This window comes from Bicyclus anynana, chromosome 3 (assembly GCF_947172395.1).
Source record: "Bicyclus anynana chromosome 3, ilBicAnyn1.1, whole genome shotgun sequence".
NCBI classification, from domain to species: Eukaryota; Metazoa; Arthropoda; class Insecta; order Lepidoptera; family Nymphalidae; genus Bicyclus; species Bicyclus anynana.
In genome coordinates, this window is record NC_069085.1 from 13,673,900 (window position 1) to 13,695,660 (window position 21,761).

The window sequence follows — 21,761 nt, forward strand, 5'->3', positions numbered from 1 at the left end:
ATAAAGCATGAAGTTACATAATGTATATTGAATATTATTGATACAATAAAATTTACAGCTAAATAACAAAACAAAATGGACGGAATGTAAATTTCTTAGTGAAATTCAAGCTAACGTTAAGTAAGCTGTGATCTATATGAAAAGTTCTGGTAAAAATTACTTAATACTACTTAATAGCTACCGACGATTATGTTACTGTTTATAAAATAAATCAAGTTGTTTTTGCTAAAATTAAAATATAATAAAATACTATTCAGTGATGTGTCTTTGTAATGCAAAATCTTATTTCTAAGTGGCAACATTTTTAAGCTAAAATCGTTTAAGAATCGGCACATATAAATTACAATAGCTAATATATTTGAGGCCTTTTACATTAGAAAAAGTTATGTGTAATATTTTATACTAAAATGCACACGATTATTATCTAAAAATACATTATTCTTTATTCATGTATCTATAATATACAAATGTTTTAATAAATTTTATTGTAAGCAGTTTTTGGTGGGATACAAAAATTTTGAACACAAGTTGAAAAAATACAATAAACTATTGTGATAGATTGATTACTTTTATGACAAATTAAAAATTGTAATGTATATCTATAATTTTAATAATAGACTTATTTCGATGTAACTATGCTGTGTTGGTAACACTGTAATTAAATATAAAAAAAAGTTTCACTGAAACAATGGAATGTCAGCTGGTTTTATTTCTGATTCCCGTCCATTGATAAATAACATTTACGACGACCTTGAACAATAGTTCAACGTCGTTTATTTATTTATATTCTTTATTTGTACACCACAACATAAAAAAGAACAAACAGTAGAACAAAAAGAAGAAGCAGTATACAAAAGGCAGCCTTATCGCTACATAGCGATTTCTTCCAGGCAACCTTCGGTTTCAGAAAATGTGAAACTACAAGAATGTAGGATAATAATAAATTAGTTGTTATTATATTTAGCAGTCTTAAAAATTATTCATAGACTGTTAAGCAGTTTTTTAAACGTTGAGGTGGTAACACTCATATTTTTAATGTCATTTTTGTTATTAAATAAAAAATTCCTAAAAAAAGTTCTGTCTTGGACGTCTGTGTATGTGGTCACGATAATGACCAAAAGATTTCACTAGCAGTCTTTTTTTCTTACGCTTCAGTATAATTAGGGATAAACCCTATTTAATTTCACCATTTTGAATTAATTTAATTTATATTTAAATAAAAGCAAGACAGGCTTTTGGATTTTTAAAACTATAATAAGAATCTGCTTGAGACGGCGACTCGGTTGGCTATATAGTTATTTATCAATGGTCATTTCACATTATACTCAAAGTCATAGTTAAGTAGGTAGACAATTTTTAAATTATTTGATACTTATTTAACTTAATATAGTGAGATTACTTTTAATAATAATAATTAAGAGACATTTTAATATTAATTTAATACAACTATGTGATGACAAATTTGGCCTTAATTGAAATGCAATTTATAATTAAAAAATTCGAACTAATTCGCATTTTTATCACATTAAACAAATCAAAAAAACTTATTCTATATTTATTTTTTTAAATCGTAATAAAATGTCCTTGTTAATAATATAACAGCAATGTTATATATTAATAATCTTACATAATAATTGTATAGCATAAAAAATAATAAAGTTAAGAAATATTATAGCTTATTTAAAAATCTAGAAAAATATAGATGTTTAGAGAAAAATAGATCTCAATTAAAAGTATTGTGATTAATTGTATTTTTGTGCGAAATAAAATAAAATTATTGATTACGAGTATATGAGATATATGTTGTGATAGATATACACTTAGATTTGCTTGGAGAGCCTATATGTCAGATCATGCCTACCGAGATGAATAATATGTAAAAATTACACAGTAAATAACTTTTAAATAGAAATATTACGCATAGAAACGTAATTGTGCGCGAAGATAATAGTAATTAATTAGGTCAAGTAGTGACTTAAAGTAGAATAAGCAGCGTTTGTTGAGTAATAATTCTATGGACAAAAAATGTGATGATTTTTCTATTAATATTTTGTTACCTACTTAAAAGATCAAGTAGACGTTGTCTACGTTTCTATGAGTAACAATTTTATGGAAAATGTGATATTTTTAGATTCAGTAGTGAGATCCAGATGACGGGTACCCATAATAATCAATGGATACACACTTAAAAGATGGCACTATTGATTAATAATTCTATGTTATACAGAAAATGTGATAATTCTAGATTCAGAAAGATTAATAGATTGGTACCCATAACCGATGGGAATACACTTAAAAGATCAAGGTTTTTGTGTTTCTACAAGTAATAATTCTATGATAAACACAAAATGTAATATTTTTGGATTGAGATAGATTAATAGATATCCAGGTGATGAATACCCATAACCAATGGGATCTCACTTAAAAGATCAAAGTTTTTGTGTTTCTACAACTAATAATTCTATGGTCAACTCAAAATGTTGTTGGAGTCAGTAAGATTAATAGATCCAGGTACCCATAACCAATGAGAACACACATAAAAGATCAAAGTTTTTGTGTTTCTACAAGTAATAATTCTATGGTCAACTTAAAATGTTGTTGGAGTCGTTAAGATTACTAGATCCAGGTACCCATAACCGATGGGAACACACATAAAAGATCAAAGGTTTTGTGTTTCTATGAGTAATAATTCTATGGTAAACACAAAATGTGATATTTTTGGATTCTGTAAGATTATCAGATCCAGATGACGAATACCCATAACCGATGGCAACACACTTAAAAGATCAAGGTTACAAGTAATATTTCTATGATCAACCCAAAATGTTGGAGTCAGTAACATTAATAGATCCAGGTGACTGGTACCCATAACCGATGGGAACACACTCAAATGATCAAGGTTTTTGTGTTTCTACGAGTAATATGTCTATGGTCAACCCAAAATGTTGGGAGTCAGTAACATTAATAGATCCATGTGACGGGTACCCACTGGTGGTCGGTGGACAGCGAGTGCAGCGCGTCCATGAGCCGCGCGTACGTCGTGTCCGAGTTGTTGTTCGTCAGCACCAGGTCGATGTACTTCTCGTACTGGCGCTCCACTCGCGCGCTCTCTTCTAGAGTTTGCTTTATGTCTTCTTCCTGTGAAATACATTAGTGTGAATCACGTCACGAAGATCAAAATTCATTTATTTCAAGTAGGCTCAGTTTACAAGCACTTTTGACACGTCAGTTGACTATTTGTAAATATTCTACCACCGGTTCGGAAGGCTGGTCGTGCTGAGAAGAAACCGGCAAGAAACACAACAGTTGCTCTTTTAAAAAAATCATACAATATTATAATTTACAATTGATGACAACATTACAATTTCTTATAGTTTTACTTCCTGTGTGAAGGTGAAAGCTGATCCAACGGCCTCCAAGCATCTTTATCATTGAGGAACTCGATATACGATCCATGCAAGTGGGTCGAAACAAGACATTAAAAATCTCGTCGTTATATCGTGGTATGTACCGGTATAAATAATTTTCGTAATATTAATAATTTCATGCTGGCAAAAATTGCTAAGAGTAATTACTAAGTAGCGATCAAAATGTTTGTTTACCTCGTAGAGCGAAGCGAGCGACTCCAGAGTGCGCGCGCGTCTCGAACTGTAACGTATGGAACTCTGCCGGTCGAACTACGCATGCGGGACAAACAAAACAAAAATCATGCTAAAATAACAATAAAAGATAAACAAACTATTTATAACAAATTATACTAATATAATAGTAATTCTATGTTCTTTTAAACACTACAAATATTTCATTCTATTCAACAAAACCCAAAGGTCAATTAAAATTAAAAAGTACTTTTGTTCATTAATTTATTTACTATTCATAACAAAGCTGGTCAGTCAGTACATTTTTGAATTATATGAGAAAAAAAAACTATCATGCATCATAATAATAAATATCAAATCTATTAATTGCCAAAAAATAAACAATAGTAAAATTTAAATAATCGATATTATTTACTATTATAAATATGGGTAACATAATAGAAATGTCATCCAAAACAGAATCTCCTAATACTAGAACCCACTGATGTTGTGGTTTGGCAGAATACTTTCTGCCAAAGATATTGCTTGTCCTAATATTTCTAATCTTAATATAAAACAGATTGAAATTTAAAAAAGAATAATTAAAATTAAAAAAATAGATTATTGAATGGGTCTAACAATTCCCAATAAGAATATTACCAATTAACTTTCCAGTGGCAGAGAAAAACCTTGAGTGAAGTCCCGGACTTGTGACCGTTGTATGTAGGGTTAAAGACGTTTTTTAAAACTCTTCTTCTCCATTTAAGTCATTCGCCCCGCCAAAATAATCCATTAAGGATTATCCAACAAAAGGCGTGGACGTACCGAACGTCTCGACAAGAATGAGCTAGAGCGCCATAGCCAGAGGCGTCTCTACCTATGGTGCAGGGGGTGCGTTGCACACGGGCGCCGCGATCCCAGGGGCGTCCGTATACTCTTCTATCCATAAAATTCATTTTACCCGTGTAATTACGCTGGGCGTTACTAACATATATATACTACACATATATTACACAAATAAAATATTACAAAAAAATCCTACTTTTTTTGAACTCTAATTCTGATGTAATAGGTACTAGAGGGCGTTAGGTTGATGATTGCACCCGGGCGTTACGTGATATAGAGACGCTTCTGGCCATAGCGGTCGCTTATATCGCCAACACTACTCCCCACCTAACTCACGGAACACTTCGTACTATCTCGGTTCGTAATGTGACACACACGTGCATTCTAGGCAAGGGAGATCTCAGTACTAAGTCAGCTATCGGCAAAAGGGATGTTCCTCACCGTCAAGTTCCGGTTGGAGGCGTAGGTGAGATTGCGCAGCTGCTCGATGCCGGGCGCCGCCACCATCACCACGTAGGGCAGGAACTCGCTGCTGTTGTGCAAGAGCTTCAGCGACTGCGGCGCGCAGTCCAGGATGCACATTTTACCTGGAAACAATTTAACTTCACATATAAAACCGTCAAGGTACCACTAAACTGGGTAGATCTGTTCTACTTGACTGACGACGGTTCAATAGGGCTCGAAATAATCAATATCAGCATTTTGGCGCCGATTAATTAAGGAAGCAGACCCTGTATGAATATGCAAGTAGAAAGTAGATACAATATGGAGTCCGGTGGATCTTATACATAGGGAAATATAAAAAATCAACCAATGGCAGTGGAAATCAACAAACGGGACGAAAGAGATGACTGCACATTTTGTCTATTTTCTCTTCACTTGGTCGCAGATTAGCGTCACAGATGCGTTCCGAAAGTCCATTGTGGTGGTGGGCATGGTTCAACGTCTATTCATACATACCTTCTTTGATGACAGCTCGTATGGAGTCCAGATGCGTCCCGTACAAGTGTCCGTTGTGTTCGCCGTACTCGAGGAAGCGGCCCGCGTGCGCGTCGCGGTCCATCTCCTCGCGCGACACGAACCAGTACGACGAGCCGTTCTCCTCTAACGGCCGCGGGGGGCGTGACGTGTCTAAAACACAGGAAATAACTTAAAATTGAAAATTTTGATAAACCCTCGAATGTCATTTTATTATTAATTACACTCTTGATCAAGTTATCAATACTCCCTTTCAGAGCGCTTTCATTTGAGACCCCACTCAAATATATTTGCAGACATTTGGTTGTTCTTCCCCACTTCCACCCCCCACAACTTTTAAACGGCTCAACCGATTTTTATCAAACATGTAAGAACACTCGCCCGTACGTCAACTTTAATACAAAAAAATTAAATTGAAATCGCTTCATCCGTTCGGGAGCTATGGCGCCACAGACAGACTGACAGACACGTCAAACTTATAACACCCCTCATTTTGTGTCAAAACGCGAAAACAGCTAAACATGCTCACGTGGTACGACAGCACCGAACCGGTCGGGATGGTCCTGGATCATGCGGTTCTTGAGCGTGCGGCGGCCGACCCCGCGCGTGCCCACGAGCGCGAGCACGCGGCGCAGGAAGGGCGGCGTGCGCGCCACCTCCTCGTACAGAGCCAACTCAGCGCCTTCCAGCTGTACGCTCGATCGAGACTCGTACACGAATTTCTTTTTCTTTCTCGATATCTGTAATGTATTATGTTTCAAAACTTAAATTAAACTGGCCGTATTTTTCAAAATATGCATAATATACCTCTTCCTTCCAATTTTCCTTCATTCACGCTTTCCTGAGAGCCGTGATAGCCCAGTGACCTCTGCCTCCGATTCCGGACGGTGCGGGTTCAAATCTGGTCCAGGGCATGCACCTCCAACTTTTCAGTTGTGTGCATTTTAAGAAATTAAATATCACGTTTCTCAAATGGTGAAGGTAAACATCGTGAGGAAACTGCATACCAGAGAATTTTCTTAATTCTGTGCGTGTGTGAAGTCTGCCAATCCGCATTGGGCTAGCGTGGTGGACTATTGGCCTAACCCCTCTCACTCTGAGAGGAGACTCGAGCTCAGCAGTGAGCCGAATATGGGTTGATAACGACGACGCTTTCCTGATGGGTGTAGATATTATAGATAGAGATGATATTCGGGAGATTACAATCTACCGAATAATAACACGTTAAATTGTAATCAGTATGTTTAGTTCACAATATACAGACAGACTACAATATCTCGAGTGAGAATATAAAGTAACATATTTTACAATTCAACTGAGACATATACTATAATAGATTAAAACATCTGAACCATTGGCTACTAATACAATCTGCATAATTTAGTAGTAGTATATATATTTCCTTACCCTTGCACCACATATGCTAATCTTGTGCACAAAGTCAGCTTCAGGCGGCACATATGCTTTACGTCTCTCCTCTAGCTCAGGGGACGGGATCAGTCCTACCACATCAGGTTTCTCCACATGACTAGCTTGCCACCAGTTGGGATCTTTTCTGTCTGATACCTAGAAATAATAATTAATAAACTCCATAAAAAAAATTTATTTATAAAAATTCTACATCAAATTTTGTCATAATAAAGTCAAAAACTTAAAATAAACATTGAATGCATTGTTGGCGTTAAAATACAGTCGAAATTTGATTACTCTTGTTGTTCAGTATTGATTTATTATTGTGTTATTTAAATTCAAAGAGAAGATTCAAATGTTCCGTTTTCCATTGTTCGTAAATTTTTGTAAGTAATGATTGCTTGTACAATATTAAATTCCAAGAACATGAACAAAGTAATTATTGCATGATACTTACTTGTAAAATATCACCCTTCTTAAATTCTAGACCTATTTCTTTACATGGAATCAATGTATCTTCTGCAGGATTATAGTCGAACAGGGCTCTCATATAACACTGAAATAAATGAATTTTACATATTTATGACATTGGATAATAGCTATGAAGGTTAAAATGTGCAAATGTGTTTTGAACATAATATGTTCTTGAAAATTTGCATAATCCTTTTCTTATTGTTATACTTGTATGTAAGATGATTTCCATATTTTAGACATTTTTTATTTGTCTTATTTACAATATCCCTTTAGCTGTTATTTTAAATTTAGTTACAGCTATAGGAATTTTATTTAAAACTACAAGATATAAGTTTGCAAAATTAAATTATTTGTTCACAAAATCATGAGCTTCATGTGATAAAACAAAAGGTGTAATTTATGAATGAATTTCTCAGAAAACATGCTAAACATATGTTTGTAACTTACGCTAAGTTTATTAGTTAGTTGAGCATTTTTGTCTTTAAGATTAGGTCCTACTTTGAGTGTGACCCTATCATTGGGCTTAGAAACTGCCTCTTTTAGCTGTTCCTCAGTGTCGATCTGTATGCCGTCCACTTCTAGCAGCACATCTCCTACACTAAGTAAGGCCTGCTTGGCAGCCGCACTGCCAGCGAGGATCCTTGCTACAATTAATTGACCATGTTCATCTGTTGTTACCTAAAATAAAATAAATATATTACAGATGTAATTGCAGACAGAGATATTGGTATTAGAACTGCTGATTAATTTTCACATGAAAATAATAAGAAATTTAGATACATGTGAGTATAAAAATAATTCGCATTAGCATTATAATTCACACTAGCTGACGCCGCGCGGTTTTACCCGCGTGGTTTTCGTTCCCGTAGGAATATGGGGATAATATATAGCCTATAGCCTTCCTCAATAAGTGGGCTACCTAACACAGAAATATTTTTTCAAATCGGACCAGTAGTTCCTGAGATTAGTGCGTTCAATCAAACAAACAAACAAACAAACAAACTCTTCAGCTTTATTATATTAGTATAGATTAGTGTAAATTTGTTGAGACCCGACCCTACAACCAGACAGAGACTAGTGTTATAAATTGCACAAAATTGAAGTTGTTTTTTATTTTTTTATATTTGCCATGTTTTTTTAAATATGACCAATATTTCCATTTGCAAGCTAGTAATTACACAAATATATATGTTACAAGTAAATAATGTATAATGTGGCAATACTGCCAGTCTTCTGGGCACTTTACCGATGAACATTGATTTGGACGATTTCTATGATGCCTAAGTCTAGATATAATTGAAATTTGTTATATTTTGATTTTTTATTATTCTAATATGTAGTTTATATAATAGGTAGTCAATTTAAGTAGGCAGTTTTAATATTATTTTTAAATGAACTTATATATAAACATACTTAGTTGCTAAATAAATGGATAGTTGCTAAATAAAAAGTAAATGTTCATGAATCTAATACAGTACTTACAGTTAATCCTAATGGTTGTCCAGGCACTTTCCGAAGTCCTACAACTTTGACTGTCTCCACAGGCATGTCTCCGTTTTGGTCTGGACTGAGATCTGAAGCTTTTGCTGTGTCCTTCTGTTCTTCTTCCAACACAGTTTTTTCATCTATACCCGACCCTCGCTCTAGCCAAATCTTACCAATTTTATCATGTGCATCTATTAGAGCCTAAAAATAAAATCATCTTGGATACTATACTACAATGGGCAATAAAATTAGCAGGTGACACTTAATAATGTCAGGTTAGCTATTCATAATAATTCATCTTGCATTATCCTTTTTCCTAACTTAATTAGACTCTTCTACAGAACAAACAGATATGTTTTTATAATGCTACCTATCCATGAATACAAATATCTGAATTTCATATGACAATACAAAGTTAAGTGAACAAGTGTCTACTGATCATGTAACATAATTTGAGGCACATGAGGTTTAACATGTATGCCTCAAGTTGTAGGACACAGGGTAGCTGCTATGTAGGAAGTGTTCTTGGCATGCCCTGTGAAAGGTTGCTCTGTTTATGTTCCAGTTTTCATCAATGACACTAACATGTTTCCAATTGAAGAGATTTTCTTCAATTGGAAGCATGTTAGCATAGACACAATGTTGTCCAATGGGGAGTGTGGCTGCGTCCCACTCCTATCTCTTTTGTACCAACACAATGAAAGAGAATTAGATTGCACCGTCATTGGTTACATTTTCTGTTTTTCTCTTCCCGAGATTATTTCGTTGGTTGCATGTTAGCCACGCTGGTGGACCATCTGCTTAGTCTCCTAATAAAAATCATGTTATTTATAACTGTAAGAATGTATATGCTCCTGACTGACTTTTTGGTCAGGGTCAGGGTAATCTTATGGTGAGATTAACCATGTATGCAGGAGATAGCACACAAGTGTATGCAGGAGATAGCACTTGTGTGCTATCTCCTTGAAATATGAGTTGACAGCAAACCAACATGTCCGGTGAGAGCAAGTGTGTGGCCAACGGCTTTACAAGCTCCCCGAGACACAGGGGTGTACTAACACCGCCAACTTCCCAACTCCAGGCTGCTATTAAGATTTCTCTTTTAAGAATAAATCCCAATAACCTATTTTTCTTTTTGTTGGCCTGACCCAGGATTCGAACCCTGGACCTTATTGTCCATATCTGAACCAGCTAACCCCAGGACCAATGAGACAGTCTATAAAAATGTATTATATGAATGAACAAATCACAAGTCTGATCCTTGGTAGGTCCTATTTGCAAATGGTGTATAAATTATACAGGCACTTTTTAACTGTACTGAGTGACCTTCAGTCTTTAAATAATTACAAATTATGAAATTGATTTTTGCTGCATGAATCATTTTGTGGAACAGGTTTTAATGAATGTCCTTTGTTTAAATTATGAAGTTATGCTATAAAATTAACTTAAGTAAAATTTTTAGTCTATGGGCAAATAAAATGTGATTAATATTTACCTTAAAATGTACCCTGGACAATAATATTGCGAGCTCCGCTTGTTCGATAGTCCGTATGTTGGTGCCGCGGTACTCGCTTAGCAATCTTATTATGCTTACATTATCCAAAGAGACAGGTTTCACAATTAAATCCTCTTCACAATCGACGGACTGAAACACCAACACCAACACTTATTTATAAAATGCAATAGTTCTATCTAAATTCTTATTCGAATTTCGAATGAAACAAAAACACGACGTCCAGCTTTAGGGCTTAGGCGTGGCACTTGTTTACAGTATGAATTTGTGAATGAAAACTACTACGTTTGCCGCAACGCGTATAAGAAAATTGATTATTTGTATTTAAAAACAAAATTACACTTTTATCACGACTCTTATCCAAATAAATAAGCTTTTGGTAAAATAATAACGCCTTCAAACAAGTTCACACCCACCTAGCACCAACAAAATTCTTGTAGTGATTGTTTTCGGTTTCCAGCTATGTATCGATATCGTTATATTTTATTGTAAAATGAGCTTTACTAAAACGTGCTTAAGGTTCTAAATAAATACTTGATGACTATACACTACAAGACACAGTAAACGAGTGTCGATTTTTGAAAATCCTGTGTCTGTAGTGTCAAATGTCAAAGAACTGTCAAATTAAAATATTTGACGGTTGATTTACTAGAGGTCGTTGTGGTCGGTTGCTAACTTGATACGGTTTTGGTTTGTTGTATGCTAGGATTCACTAATCTTTTACTTTTTTATTTATTTTCGCTAAACGGTCGCTAAAACCATTATTATAATCGTCATCATCGTCGTTCATTAGCCCTTCATTGCTGGTTATATAGTTTTGACGACAGGCTGTTTAAAAAAAAGTATTCTTAAAACGAGTGTCTAACTTAATTAAACCGTTACTACCTACCTACCTAAATTGCTAAAACACATTATTCTAAACGATGAATGTCAGGAATGTCAGTAATGATAGTTGTATTCCACAATGATGAAAAAATGCAATTGCTACTAATATTGTATAATCAAGGATGTACTTACATTGAATTTAATCTTATTAATACGGTCGTTATAAAATATCTGTCGTTGTATACCTACTTACCGATCGCAGAAAATATTAGATTAGTATATCTGATTTTTTTAGGTTAGATGTATACTAAATTAAACTATTTAACTTGTGATCAGTAGGTGCAACAAAACTAGTTTCTTACCGCACATTTTCTTCCGAAGTCTGGACTCTCTACTATGCTTTTGAGAAAAATCACTTCATGATTTGATAGATCCTCCTCAGGTTCTTGATTTTGTTTTTCTGTTAGAACAAATACGAACGATTAAAGTTGTTGAATCTTAGGTATTATTTAAGTCGGAGTCTCTCTTTATAATTACAATCTAGGTAGGTATAACCTTACAAATAGATAACTATAGGTACATACTTAGTATACACTTACAGTAAATTATGTGGGTATTACCTACTAAAAATTGAGGACAAGTCCGATAAAAAAAAGAGATTCGGACGAATTGATATCTAACCTCCTCCTTTTTTTGAAGTCGGTCAAAAAATAATGCCTGATTACTAGTATATGTATGTACGAGCTACTACTTCGTGCAAAATTAACATAAATGTATTATACTAGCCAACGCCCCACGGTTTCACACGCGTAGTTCGTAGTAGTGGACACTTGAATTGAAAGAATTGCTAGATAAACTTGAGCTGTAGGTATTCATATTTGGATTTCCTCCTTGGTGGCCCTTGATTCGCCTTCGCAGGAATACTCACATTCTGTCTTTTTTGTATAATGTCCTGTTTAATCCTGCGACTCCGATATATTTAAAAGAGCATTCTAGCTTTCTAAGTGATACTCACTGTCGCTCCCTTCATTCCGAAGACAACCTAATCAAAAATCCTTCTCATAATACTACCTTCTATTCTAAATCCTTTTCTATTAAAGCTGCTCGTTGCCCTTAGACACTCGGCGTGCCCAATCTCTAACCTCTTTCAAACGGCTGGTGAACATGCAATTTTTTCCTCCTTGACCTTTTAATAAGTTACTCCAAATTACGCTCGTATATGTATGTTTTATTTATTAATTATTTTTGGATTAGTTTGATTATTTATTTTTCTTTTGTGTCTTCCCTTAGATGCCGTCTTGTCATGTATGTTTGTATGTACATGTTTGTATGTATTATTATGTATTATTGTATATTATTTATGTATTTAGGAATATGTAAATGACTTTAAACATCTATAACAACCTACTAGTCTGACTTTAAATAATTTCATCAGTTTCCAAGCCCTTAACACCCTTCACCAGTAGCTAAAAAGTATAAGAGACTCTGGCTCCTTGTTTAATCATGCCATTCACATTCTGGGCTATCCACCATCCCACCCAACCATCGCAAAATACCTACTTGACGGGTAATTTTTCTATATCCTAAATCATGTACATAAAAATCTATTAAAATAATCGAAGCTTTTGTCAGATACGTATGAACAACAATATATTCATTTATATTATTTACTAGCGGACGCCCGTGGCGTGAAACCCTACTACCTACTTACCCTACCCTACTCCCACTCTACAGCTACCCTACCATACAGGGGATGAGTAGGGACTCAGCCCAACCCTTAACCTACTCCTACTAAACCCCTACCCTACCCCTACCATATCTACCATACCTACCATACCTATATCAGTAATTGCATTTTTGGCATCAGTATCGATCACTAATAACTCCCTGATAGTTATTTTGGAAATATATTTCATGTACAGAATTGACCTCTCTCTCTACAGATTCAATATAAGTACCTATAGATTTTATAAACCAAGTTTCGCAAATTGATACGACGCTATTTATTTAAACAACATTTTAAGTATACCTACCTCAATGAATTTAAGCTAATGAGGAGAGATGTCAGTCTCATGTCACTGACTTTGTTCTTTGGTGCTTTTTTAAGCACAAATGTAGGCCACAAAACAAATTAAATGACTCATAGTTTCGCGAAAGTGAATTGCAGTTTAAATCACAGTGGGATTAAAGATTTTAAGTATTTACGATTATTTTTATTCATGAAAGGTTTATCACAACATCAACGAACAACTATTTAAGTATGCAATCTGAATTGTTTAATTTACGATACGACCATCTGTTCCATCAATTTAAAATGAATGGTTGCTAAAAATTCATGCTGGTTTTTACCTAGTAGAGGTAGGTACATGAAAATAATATAATCTAGTCTCTAAGTAATTTAGTATCAGTTAGACGTTAGGTAATAGTCAAATGATTCTTATTCCGGTCGATTAAAGTAATCTAACTGATAACGAACGTAGTCTGTTTCATTATTATCGCCAACTACCTCCTTCTTTACAGGGGAAAAGCTTATGGAGCCACTACGTTTATGAATATGTGATAAATGATTTGATAATATTAAATTGTTATTTTATCGACCACTGTCAGATAATAATGATCCGATCCGAACCGACGAGTTAACGTGCTCTTTTCTATGTAGGTATATAAATGCGAATGTAACTATATATCTGTTATATTTTCAGTTTTCACGTCTAAACAGACGAACTGATTTCGATGAATTATGGTAGAGATAAATAGACTTAGACTTAAGGGTAAAATATACAAAACGGTCGTAAGACCTGTCGTGCTGTATGGATCAGAATGTTGGGCGGTGAAAGGGACGGATAGTAAATGAATGCATGTGAACGAAATGCGTATGTTGAGATGGATGTGTGGTGTGACAAGAATAGATAAAATAAGGAATGAGTATATAAGAGGAAGTCTGAAGGTGTTTCCAGTCACAGAAAAATTGAGGAGTAGAAGGTTAGCTTGGTATGGACATGTAATGCGTAGGGAGGAAAGTCATATTACTAGAAAAATGTTGAATGTGCAAGTGGAAGGACATAAGAGAAGAGGAAGGCCAAAGAAGAGATGGTTGGATTGTGTGAAAGAGGACATGTTACACTCAACATCCACTCGTGTAAAAGGAGTGGATGATGAGTTGACGAGTAATAGAGACGAATGGAAAAAAAGATTGACATATTTTTCCGATCCCACTTAAGTGGGATAAGGGTAAGGAGATGATGATGATGATGGTAGAGATAAATAGAATGTTGTCGTTGATTTTATACTTGGTAATTATTTTTGAATAGTTGTTTCAAGTAATAAAAGTTTAATAAGTATTCTAATCTATACTAATATTATAAAGCTAAAGAGTTTTTTTGTTTGTTTGATTGAACGCGATCTCAGGAACTACTGGTCCGATTTGAAAATTTCTTTCAGTGTTAGATAGCCCATTTATCGAGGAAGGCTATAGGCTATATATTATCCTCGTATTCCTACGGGAACTGGAACCACGCAGGTGAAACCGCGTGGCGTCAGCTAGTAAATAAATATTTGAGGGAAATAAAAAGCGAACGTTCAACCTTCATACAAAAACGGCTGAATCGATATGACTTAGGAGTACAAATACCGGCGATCGTCATCTAGCTCGTAAATAAGCTCTACATTGTTGTGGATTATGTAGCTATTTTTTGTGTACCTACAATATACATGTTGTTTTCGAAGAACTAACAGCAAGAAGCAAAACAAGATCTACGTTTTCAGCATAATATACATTTCCGACTTTTTCAACTAAAAACCGTAATTTCTTTATCAAGCTGTCCACTAGGTGCGTAGGTGTACTAAGAAAATAGCTCGATCTAAGTTTTCACCTTATTATAGTATTTTGAACTTAATTTCGATTACAAACGTTCTTTAAATCACAATATCATAATTTTTGTTTATCTCGTCTTTTATTTGGTCATCTAATGTTTCTTGCATTTCGCTAAAGGATTAATGACACGTAGGTGAATAAAAAAATATATAAAATACATAAATATATGAACAAACGTAATGTATTATTTTGTTGTAAAACTTTGCAGCAATTTGCACTCGTGTAAACACATGTATTGCGCAAAGTGGTGTACTGCGGATAAACCTAATATTATTATTTCTCTTATTGAATCTTAATAGGAAACAATCACGATTGAAGGGAAGTTCTGAGAAACAAATAGCTGGACAACAAAAAACGGGGGTTCTTAATATATTCCGTATTGATAGTGACGATTTAATTTACTTAATCTTTCATGTTGTGCACGTTTTTTTTTCATTTTAATATCCTTTCTACTTTTTGCTTCTAAAAGTTAAAAAAATTACAATAAAGGGATGATACTACACATAATTCGATAAGCTCTAAATACATAGACAGTTTCCTCGCATATTGAAAGAAATGATTGAGTAATATCATCATAAATAGTTTGGCAGTGGTAAGTGCATTTCTAGTTAGTGCCTATTAAACCGACTAATGATGTTCTTACTAACACAATGTGACGGCTTTGAGGTTAGTTTTACGCCGACAAACTCACCGTCATCGGGGGGCTTATTGCCGACGAAGTCTCTAAACCCGCGCCAGTTGACCGTGTAGCGTCCACTGCGTCGCACCATCATTTGTATGGCAGATGATAGAACTAGCACGGGACTATGAGTTCTAGGATCACGTTATCGCGATGGCATCAGCCGCTGCAGACGTGCGCGGCGCTCGCGATCGCGTGTGAACGTCACGCCACGCTACGGGCGGCCGTGCCGTCAGCTGGGGAGCCGCGTCACGGCGCCGCCCGCCCTCGCGCCTGCGCGCTGCTGTTTCATGCCGGTGTATAGAGTTGCTCTTCAGTGTTTATATCGATATCGATTGTTACTTACAAGATTTTCGTAACCTTTCACCTACATACAAATACATACTGTGGTTTTTTAAGTAGCTTCGATGTTATCACCTCAACTTAGTTAACAAGCAATTCTGAACAGATTGAGAAAAACCAGCAAGAAGGCTCACCAGTTGCTTTTAAAAAATATTTAAGTACAATATCATCATAGTGTATTTTTTATAACAAATGTATAGGCGATTAAAAAAGTATCACTGATGATTACCAAATTGTCTCCAAACAGCGTAACCAGTGGTTACTGGTGAGCCTATGTAGCAGCGGTTTACGATTCCGGGTCGGACTATGAAATATTTAGCTTTTCTTTCGTTCAAGAAAAATTCAGTGTAAATTCTCAGCCCGGAGTTGAGAAGTTGGTGGTTACACCCCCGTGCCCTGAAGAGCATAATAAACTGGTTATGGATATTATAATTAACATCTGATAGTTACCAGCCCACCCCGCATTGGAGCAGCTTGAAGGGTCTAAGCTCTATATGCCCTCACTTATGAAAAAGGATGCCTGGCCGTGTAGTGTGCCGTTAAAATAGGCTGATGGTTATGACTTACTAGCAAACGTCCGCGTGGAATTCAGTTTTTTACTAATCCCGCTTGAATTATGGATTTTTCCGGGAAAGTAAAATCTATTTCCATTCCAAATTTCAGCCACATCGATTCAGTAGTCGCAGCTTAAAAGAGGAACAAACATACTTACACACCCACAAACTTTCGCCTTTATAATATTAGTGTGATACTTTCTATATCATTTATCGATATCGATATAATAATCCCAAGTGATGATGCAATCACTAGCCGCCCGCCTCAGTCCATACGGCCCCGTTGTGTGATTTCGCAACCGTATGACTATGCCATTTTACTTCCTTGCCCGATGTTATTCAATGAAGAGAGAATATCGACCGAAATCTCTTCACTTAAGCGGGTTATAATTAACACAGAACATTGATAAAGCTAATAAGCGTTTAGTAAGCGGACGTTTATTAATATAAAGTGGATTTTCCCATTTAATATTTCTCATGTAGGTACCGACATTATATTAACTAACTCGTGCAACTGCATGATATTCGAATTAATACCGAATAACTTGAATATAACTGTAGTAACTAGGAGAGTTAGCGGTGTTACCCTCATCATTACCCGGCGCATCATTATCTTTAACATCTGAAGGTGATCGTTAAAAGTAACATTGTCACCCTAAGTCAGCGTGGTGGAGGGAGACCTGACCCTGCAGTAGGTCTATTAAAAGGCTGATAATGATGACAGACTCATTACGAACCTGCATTGGAGAAGTTTCCATTTATGTAAAATTTGTGAGTGTAATGCATGCTCTAGTTAAAGCATTGTGCACGCCACTTTCGATAACTGTTTGCCAAACACCGTTAAGGATAAAAACTCTAAACGGGGACTGAAAAAAATTATAAACAAAATTATTTCTTTGAAGTCTACAACCTCAAAATACTGGCTATCACCGGCTCTTAGAACATAACCTTCTTGGTTCTGTACCTTAAAAGGGAAAAAAGCTTAACCTAATGCTAATTTTTTTTTCCTCTGTCTGTTCTTTAAAGTTCGGCAATGCCATGGACTTAAAAATAGGTAGATACCGCGCGGCGACTATGTAAACGCCCCCATAATATTTGAGCAGTGCACCTATGACTGCACTTCCTATTATAGATTGCGTCTCGTTTGGGTATATAATGTAACGATGTTAAGATATTTTTTTTATAATAATTGAAGAATTGAAGAATAGATAGAGCGCACGGAACACGACGGTGTCGTAGCCGCTACGAATACAAAATTCAAAAACGAGTGGTGAAGAAAAACATCGCGAGAAAACCTGCATACCAGAGAATTTTCTTAATTTTCTGCTTGTTTGAAGTCTGCCAATCCGCATTGCGCCAGCGTGGTAGACTATTGGCCTAACCTATCTCATTCTAAGAGGAGACTCGAGCTCAGCAATGAGCCGAATATGGGTCGATAATGATGAATGCAGCTCAAGTTGGAATGGTCCTGGCTTCTAAGTGTCCACAATACACAATATTATCTTCATTGTAGGTGGTAGGGAAAAGGTAAGCTTAATATGCGTCCTAGGGATAGGGGCAGGTAGCAGTGCAGATATTTGATACTATCAAACTACATCTTCCTATAAAAAAATAAGCAGTGTCTAGATAAATACACGTCCGTGAAACCTATTTAAAACTGTTAAGTATTCAGAAGAAGCTAAGCATGTATTCAGTTTGATTGATGGGTACTTATAAATGAAAAGTCTGGACCTTTTCTCATCTACGTCGACGCCGACGTTTCGTCTGGTCTATTGTATGCGGTTACACTAGAGCGTGTTATTTATAAATACTTACGTCGGCTATTAGTGGAGTTCTCTATTTACGTTTACCTGATTGTGATCTCGGTAGTGTTACCAGGTGTTTCGATTTGCGAGGACGGCCCGTTTTTTCACTGAATTTAGGTTTTTTGAACACTAACCGAAAAGTTGGGTGTTATATTCCGAGAAAACCTTTGGAGGATGTAAGATAACAGTCTAAGATCGGTCCTGACAAATAGCCATAGGTGACGAGTGATAATGCTACGAAAATCTAAGTTGGTATCGTGTTAAAAGAAACGATTACGGCTTATTTATCATATACTAGCAGACGCCCGCGACTTCGTTCGCGTGGAATGCAGTAATTCACAAACCACGCGGGAACCGTGGATTTTTCCGGGATGAAAAGTATGGCGAGCAAAAAGCGACTTTTAGAGAATTCTTTTTTTTTTACAACCAGAATATTATTTTCATTTCATAAACTCAACTCCAAAATACTTAAAAATAACCACCGCTATACAGAAGTCAATAAAAGTTTCTAAAAAGCATAAAATTTATTCCTAGTACTTATGTAGTACCTACATAATGGTGTAAACACACATAATAGTGTCTGAGTCAGGGCTATTCGGCTTCCGGATAGAGTGTGACGTCCATTAGGGTCGTGCTCCTATATGTATTTTTCACGCATTACCTACTAGGAAATCGGCATTTGTTTTGAATGTGTATGTTATCTGCCTGACGATATACATCGTAGAGTTCTCAAGTATTAGTAACTAGCGGGCGCCCGCGACTTCGTCCGCGTGAAATTCAGTTTTTCACAAATCCCGCGGGAACTATGGATTTTCCTAGATCAAAAGTAGCCTATGTGTTAATCCAGAGTAAAATCTATTTCCATTCCAAATTTCAGCCAAATCGCTTCAGTAGCCGCAGCGTGAAAGAGAAACAAACATACTTACACACTTACACGCTTGCACACTTTCACACTTACACACTTACACACAAACTTTTGACTTTGTAATATTAGTGTGATTATTAGACATGTCTCTATTTCTACCCGACTGCGTCAAAAGGAGGGTAATGTTTTTATAGCGTATGTATGTATGTCCATATCTTTGACACGCTCTACAGCTCAAACGGCTGGACGGACTTTGACGTATGAGGTGTTTTTTTCTTCATATTGAATTTTTCAAAATTGTGGTAGTGACATAGGCTATGTAATTTTTCAGAATGGCGCCCGGTGAAAACCATTTTCCGGGATGAAAAGTAGCCTATGTGTTAATCCAGAGTAAAATCTATTACCATTCCAAATTACAGCCAAATCAGTTCAGTAACCGTAGCGTAAAGGAGCAACAAACAATACAATACAATAATACAATACAATCCTTTATTTGCTGATACAGTTTACAAGGTCTTAACAAATAAATATAATCTGTTCTGTATCACGCCCGATTGGCATGCAAAATATTAGTTACATTTACAGTAAATATTATGTCATTCCAGAAATTACTTTTAATAATGAACATACACACAAACTTTCGCCTTTATAGTATTAGTGTGAAGAGAGTCGTGATAGCCCAGTGGATATGACCTCTGCCTCCGATTCCGGAGGGTGTGGGTTCGAATCCGGTACGGGGCATGCACCTCCAACTTTTCAGTTAAGAAATTAAATTTCACGTGTCTCAAACGGTGAAGGAAAACATCGTGAGGAAACCTACATACCAGAGAATTTCTTAATTCTCTGCGTGTGTGAAGTCTGCCAATCCGCATTGGGCCAGCGTGGTGGACTATTGGCCTAACCCCTCTCATTCTGAGAGGAGACTCGAGCTCAGCAGTGAGCCATATATGGGGTTGATAACGTGTGATTACAGAGTCTGCAGTGTCACAATTCAGATGTGGCTCTTAACCAGAATAGTGCCACGACCACTGATGTAGACGAATGCTTCTAATAAAACACTGCCTTAACAAAGTCTTCAGGGTCTTATTAACGTACATCCGTATATTAAAAGTATACTATTCATTCTACGTCCGTCCCTGACTGAACACAGACGGGATGCGCTGACATGTAATGTTTGAAAAACACGAAGGTCGATAAATATAAAAGCTCATAAAATATTACGATATCACTATAAATATTGCCAGGCACTCGTCTTTGAAAGATCGAAATGATATTTACGTGATGTAAAATATTGAAATTGAATTCTAGATATCTACTGGGTGATGATAAGTCGAAAGATGAATTGAATCATCTGTGAGTAATGTACCAGCTATGTAGTAGCTTCTTATTACTATGATTAGGTACTTGTATACGGACGTAGGAGTAAGCAATCAATTTCCTTATTATAGCAGAATGGAAAACAAACATTTTACGGAATGGTAATAGGAAATACTTAGTAGTTAAAAAATAATATTAGTACCGCGTTAGAGGAATATCAGCTACTAAGCTCTTAACCTTTTACTCTCAAGAAAAAAAGAGTGTGTCAGCTTCGACGCACGAATGGAATTTACTCTTTCAGATCGACTGTCTAAATAGGTGTACATTGCCCCGCAGCATACACTATGCGCGTCTCAATAGCACGCCTGAAAAGTGAAAGGTGCGCAACCGAGGAGCAGCAGACCGCAGCGTGCGCAAGGTTTAAGAAGCGCGCAGCACGTCGGTACGATATGGATAAAATTCGAAGCGCAAGCAAGACGCCGAATTATGACTTTCACGTGAGTGAAAAGCACGGAGCGATTGACGCGCGGCGCAATTTTTATGACGTGAGCGCCAAAACCATTTTTACCTATTGCAAGTAAATTAAACAACATAACGAAAAACAAAATGGCCATGTTCAAGATAAATACCTAATTTTCTGTACAAAACAAAAATTTAAGAAAACAAGTTTGCTTTTCCTGAGATTGAAAGCAAAATGTGAGCAAAACTTGTATTTTTCAAAAAAATAAACTATCGAGATAAGTTTTACAAATTGTGTATTTTGTATAGTCATAACGAAGCTAACACTTTGAAATATCATTTACCCAAATATCAGGCTCCTAACTTTTCCAGAATCTGAGATCCAGTACCATTTGTAACCACTAAATTACATATTGCACACTCTACGTTGCGCACAAAAAACGTAACGTTGTCATTCGTTCACCGAATTTTTCTGCCCATATTTTTTTCATACCATATATAAAACATCGATTTTTAAGGAGTAAACTGCAAAAAGTAATTAAAAGCTTTAACTACCAAAAGTAAATAGGTACTTATTTCATCTTCTTCATTAGCCGGTCGAAGGAATAGTAAACTACCTCGTACATGTTCTAACGTACTTAAAGAAATACACGATGTTGTTTTTCTTCCAAGTACAAATTTGTTTTGCTGTGATGCACTTTGATCTTTGAGGTTGTAATAATATTGTGACAAATATTTAATCTCCCGATCTAAATGA

General features: G+C 35.8%; 1 protein-coding gene across 1 annotated transcript; it reads right to left on the bottom strand.

The window, feature by feature from the left end:
- Positions 1-8: 8 nt before the first annotated feature.
- LOC112058281 (protein PALS2) lies at positions 9-15,793 on the bottom strand. The gene is made up of 13 exons (XM_052890183.1): positions 15,675-15,793; positions 11,472-11,569; positions 10,267-10,416; positions 8,769-8,972; positions 7,734-7,964; positions 7,270-7,368; positions 6,810-6,968; positions 5,932-6,142; positions 5,385-5,555; positions 4,866-5,011; positions 3,603-3,677; positions 2,962-3,138; positions 9-2,836 (listed from the first exon to the last, which is right to left on the bottom strand). Exons 1-12 carry the CDS (start codon positions 15,754-15,756, stop codon positions 2,962-2,964), a joined length of 1,803 nt encoding a protein of 600 aa, XP_052746143.1. The 5' UTR covers positions 15,757-15,793; the 3' UTR covers positions 9-2,836.
- Between the last annotated feature and the right edge of the window lie 5,968 nt (positions 15,794-21,761).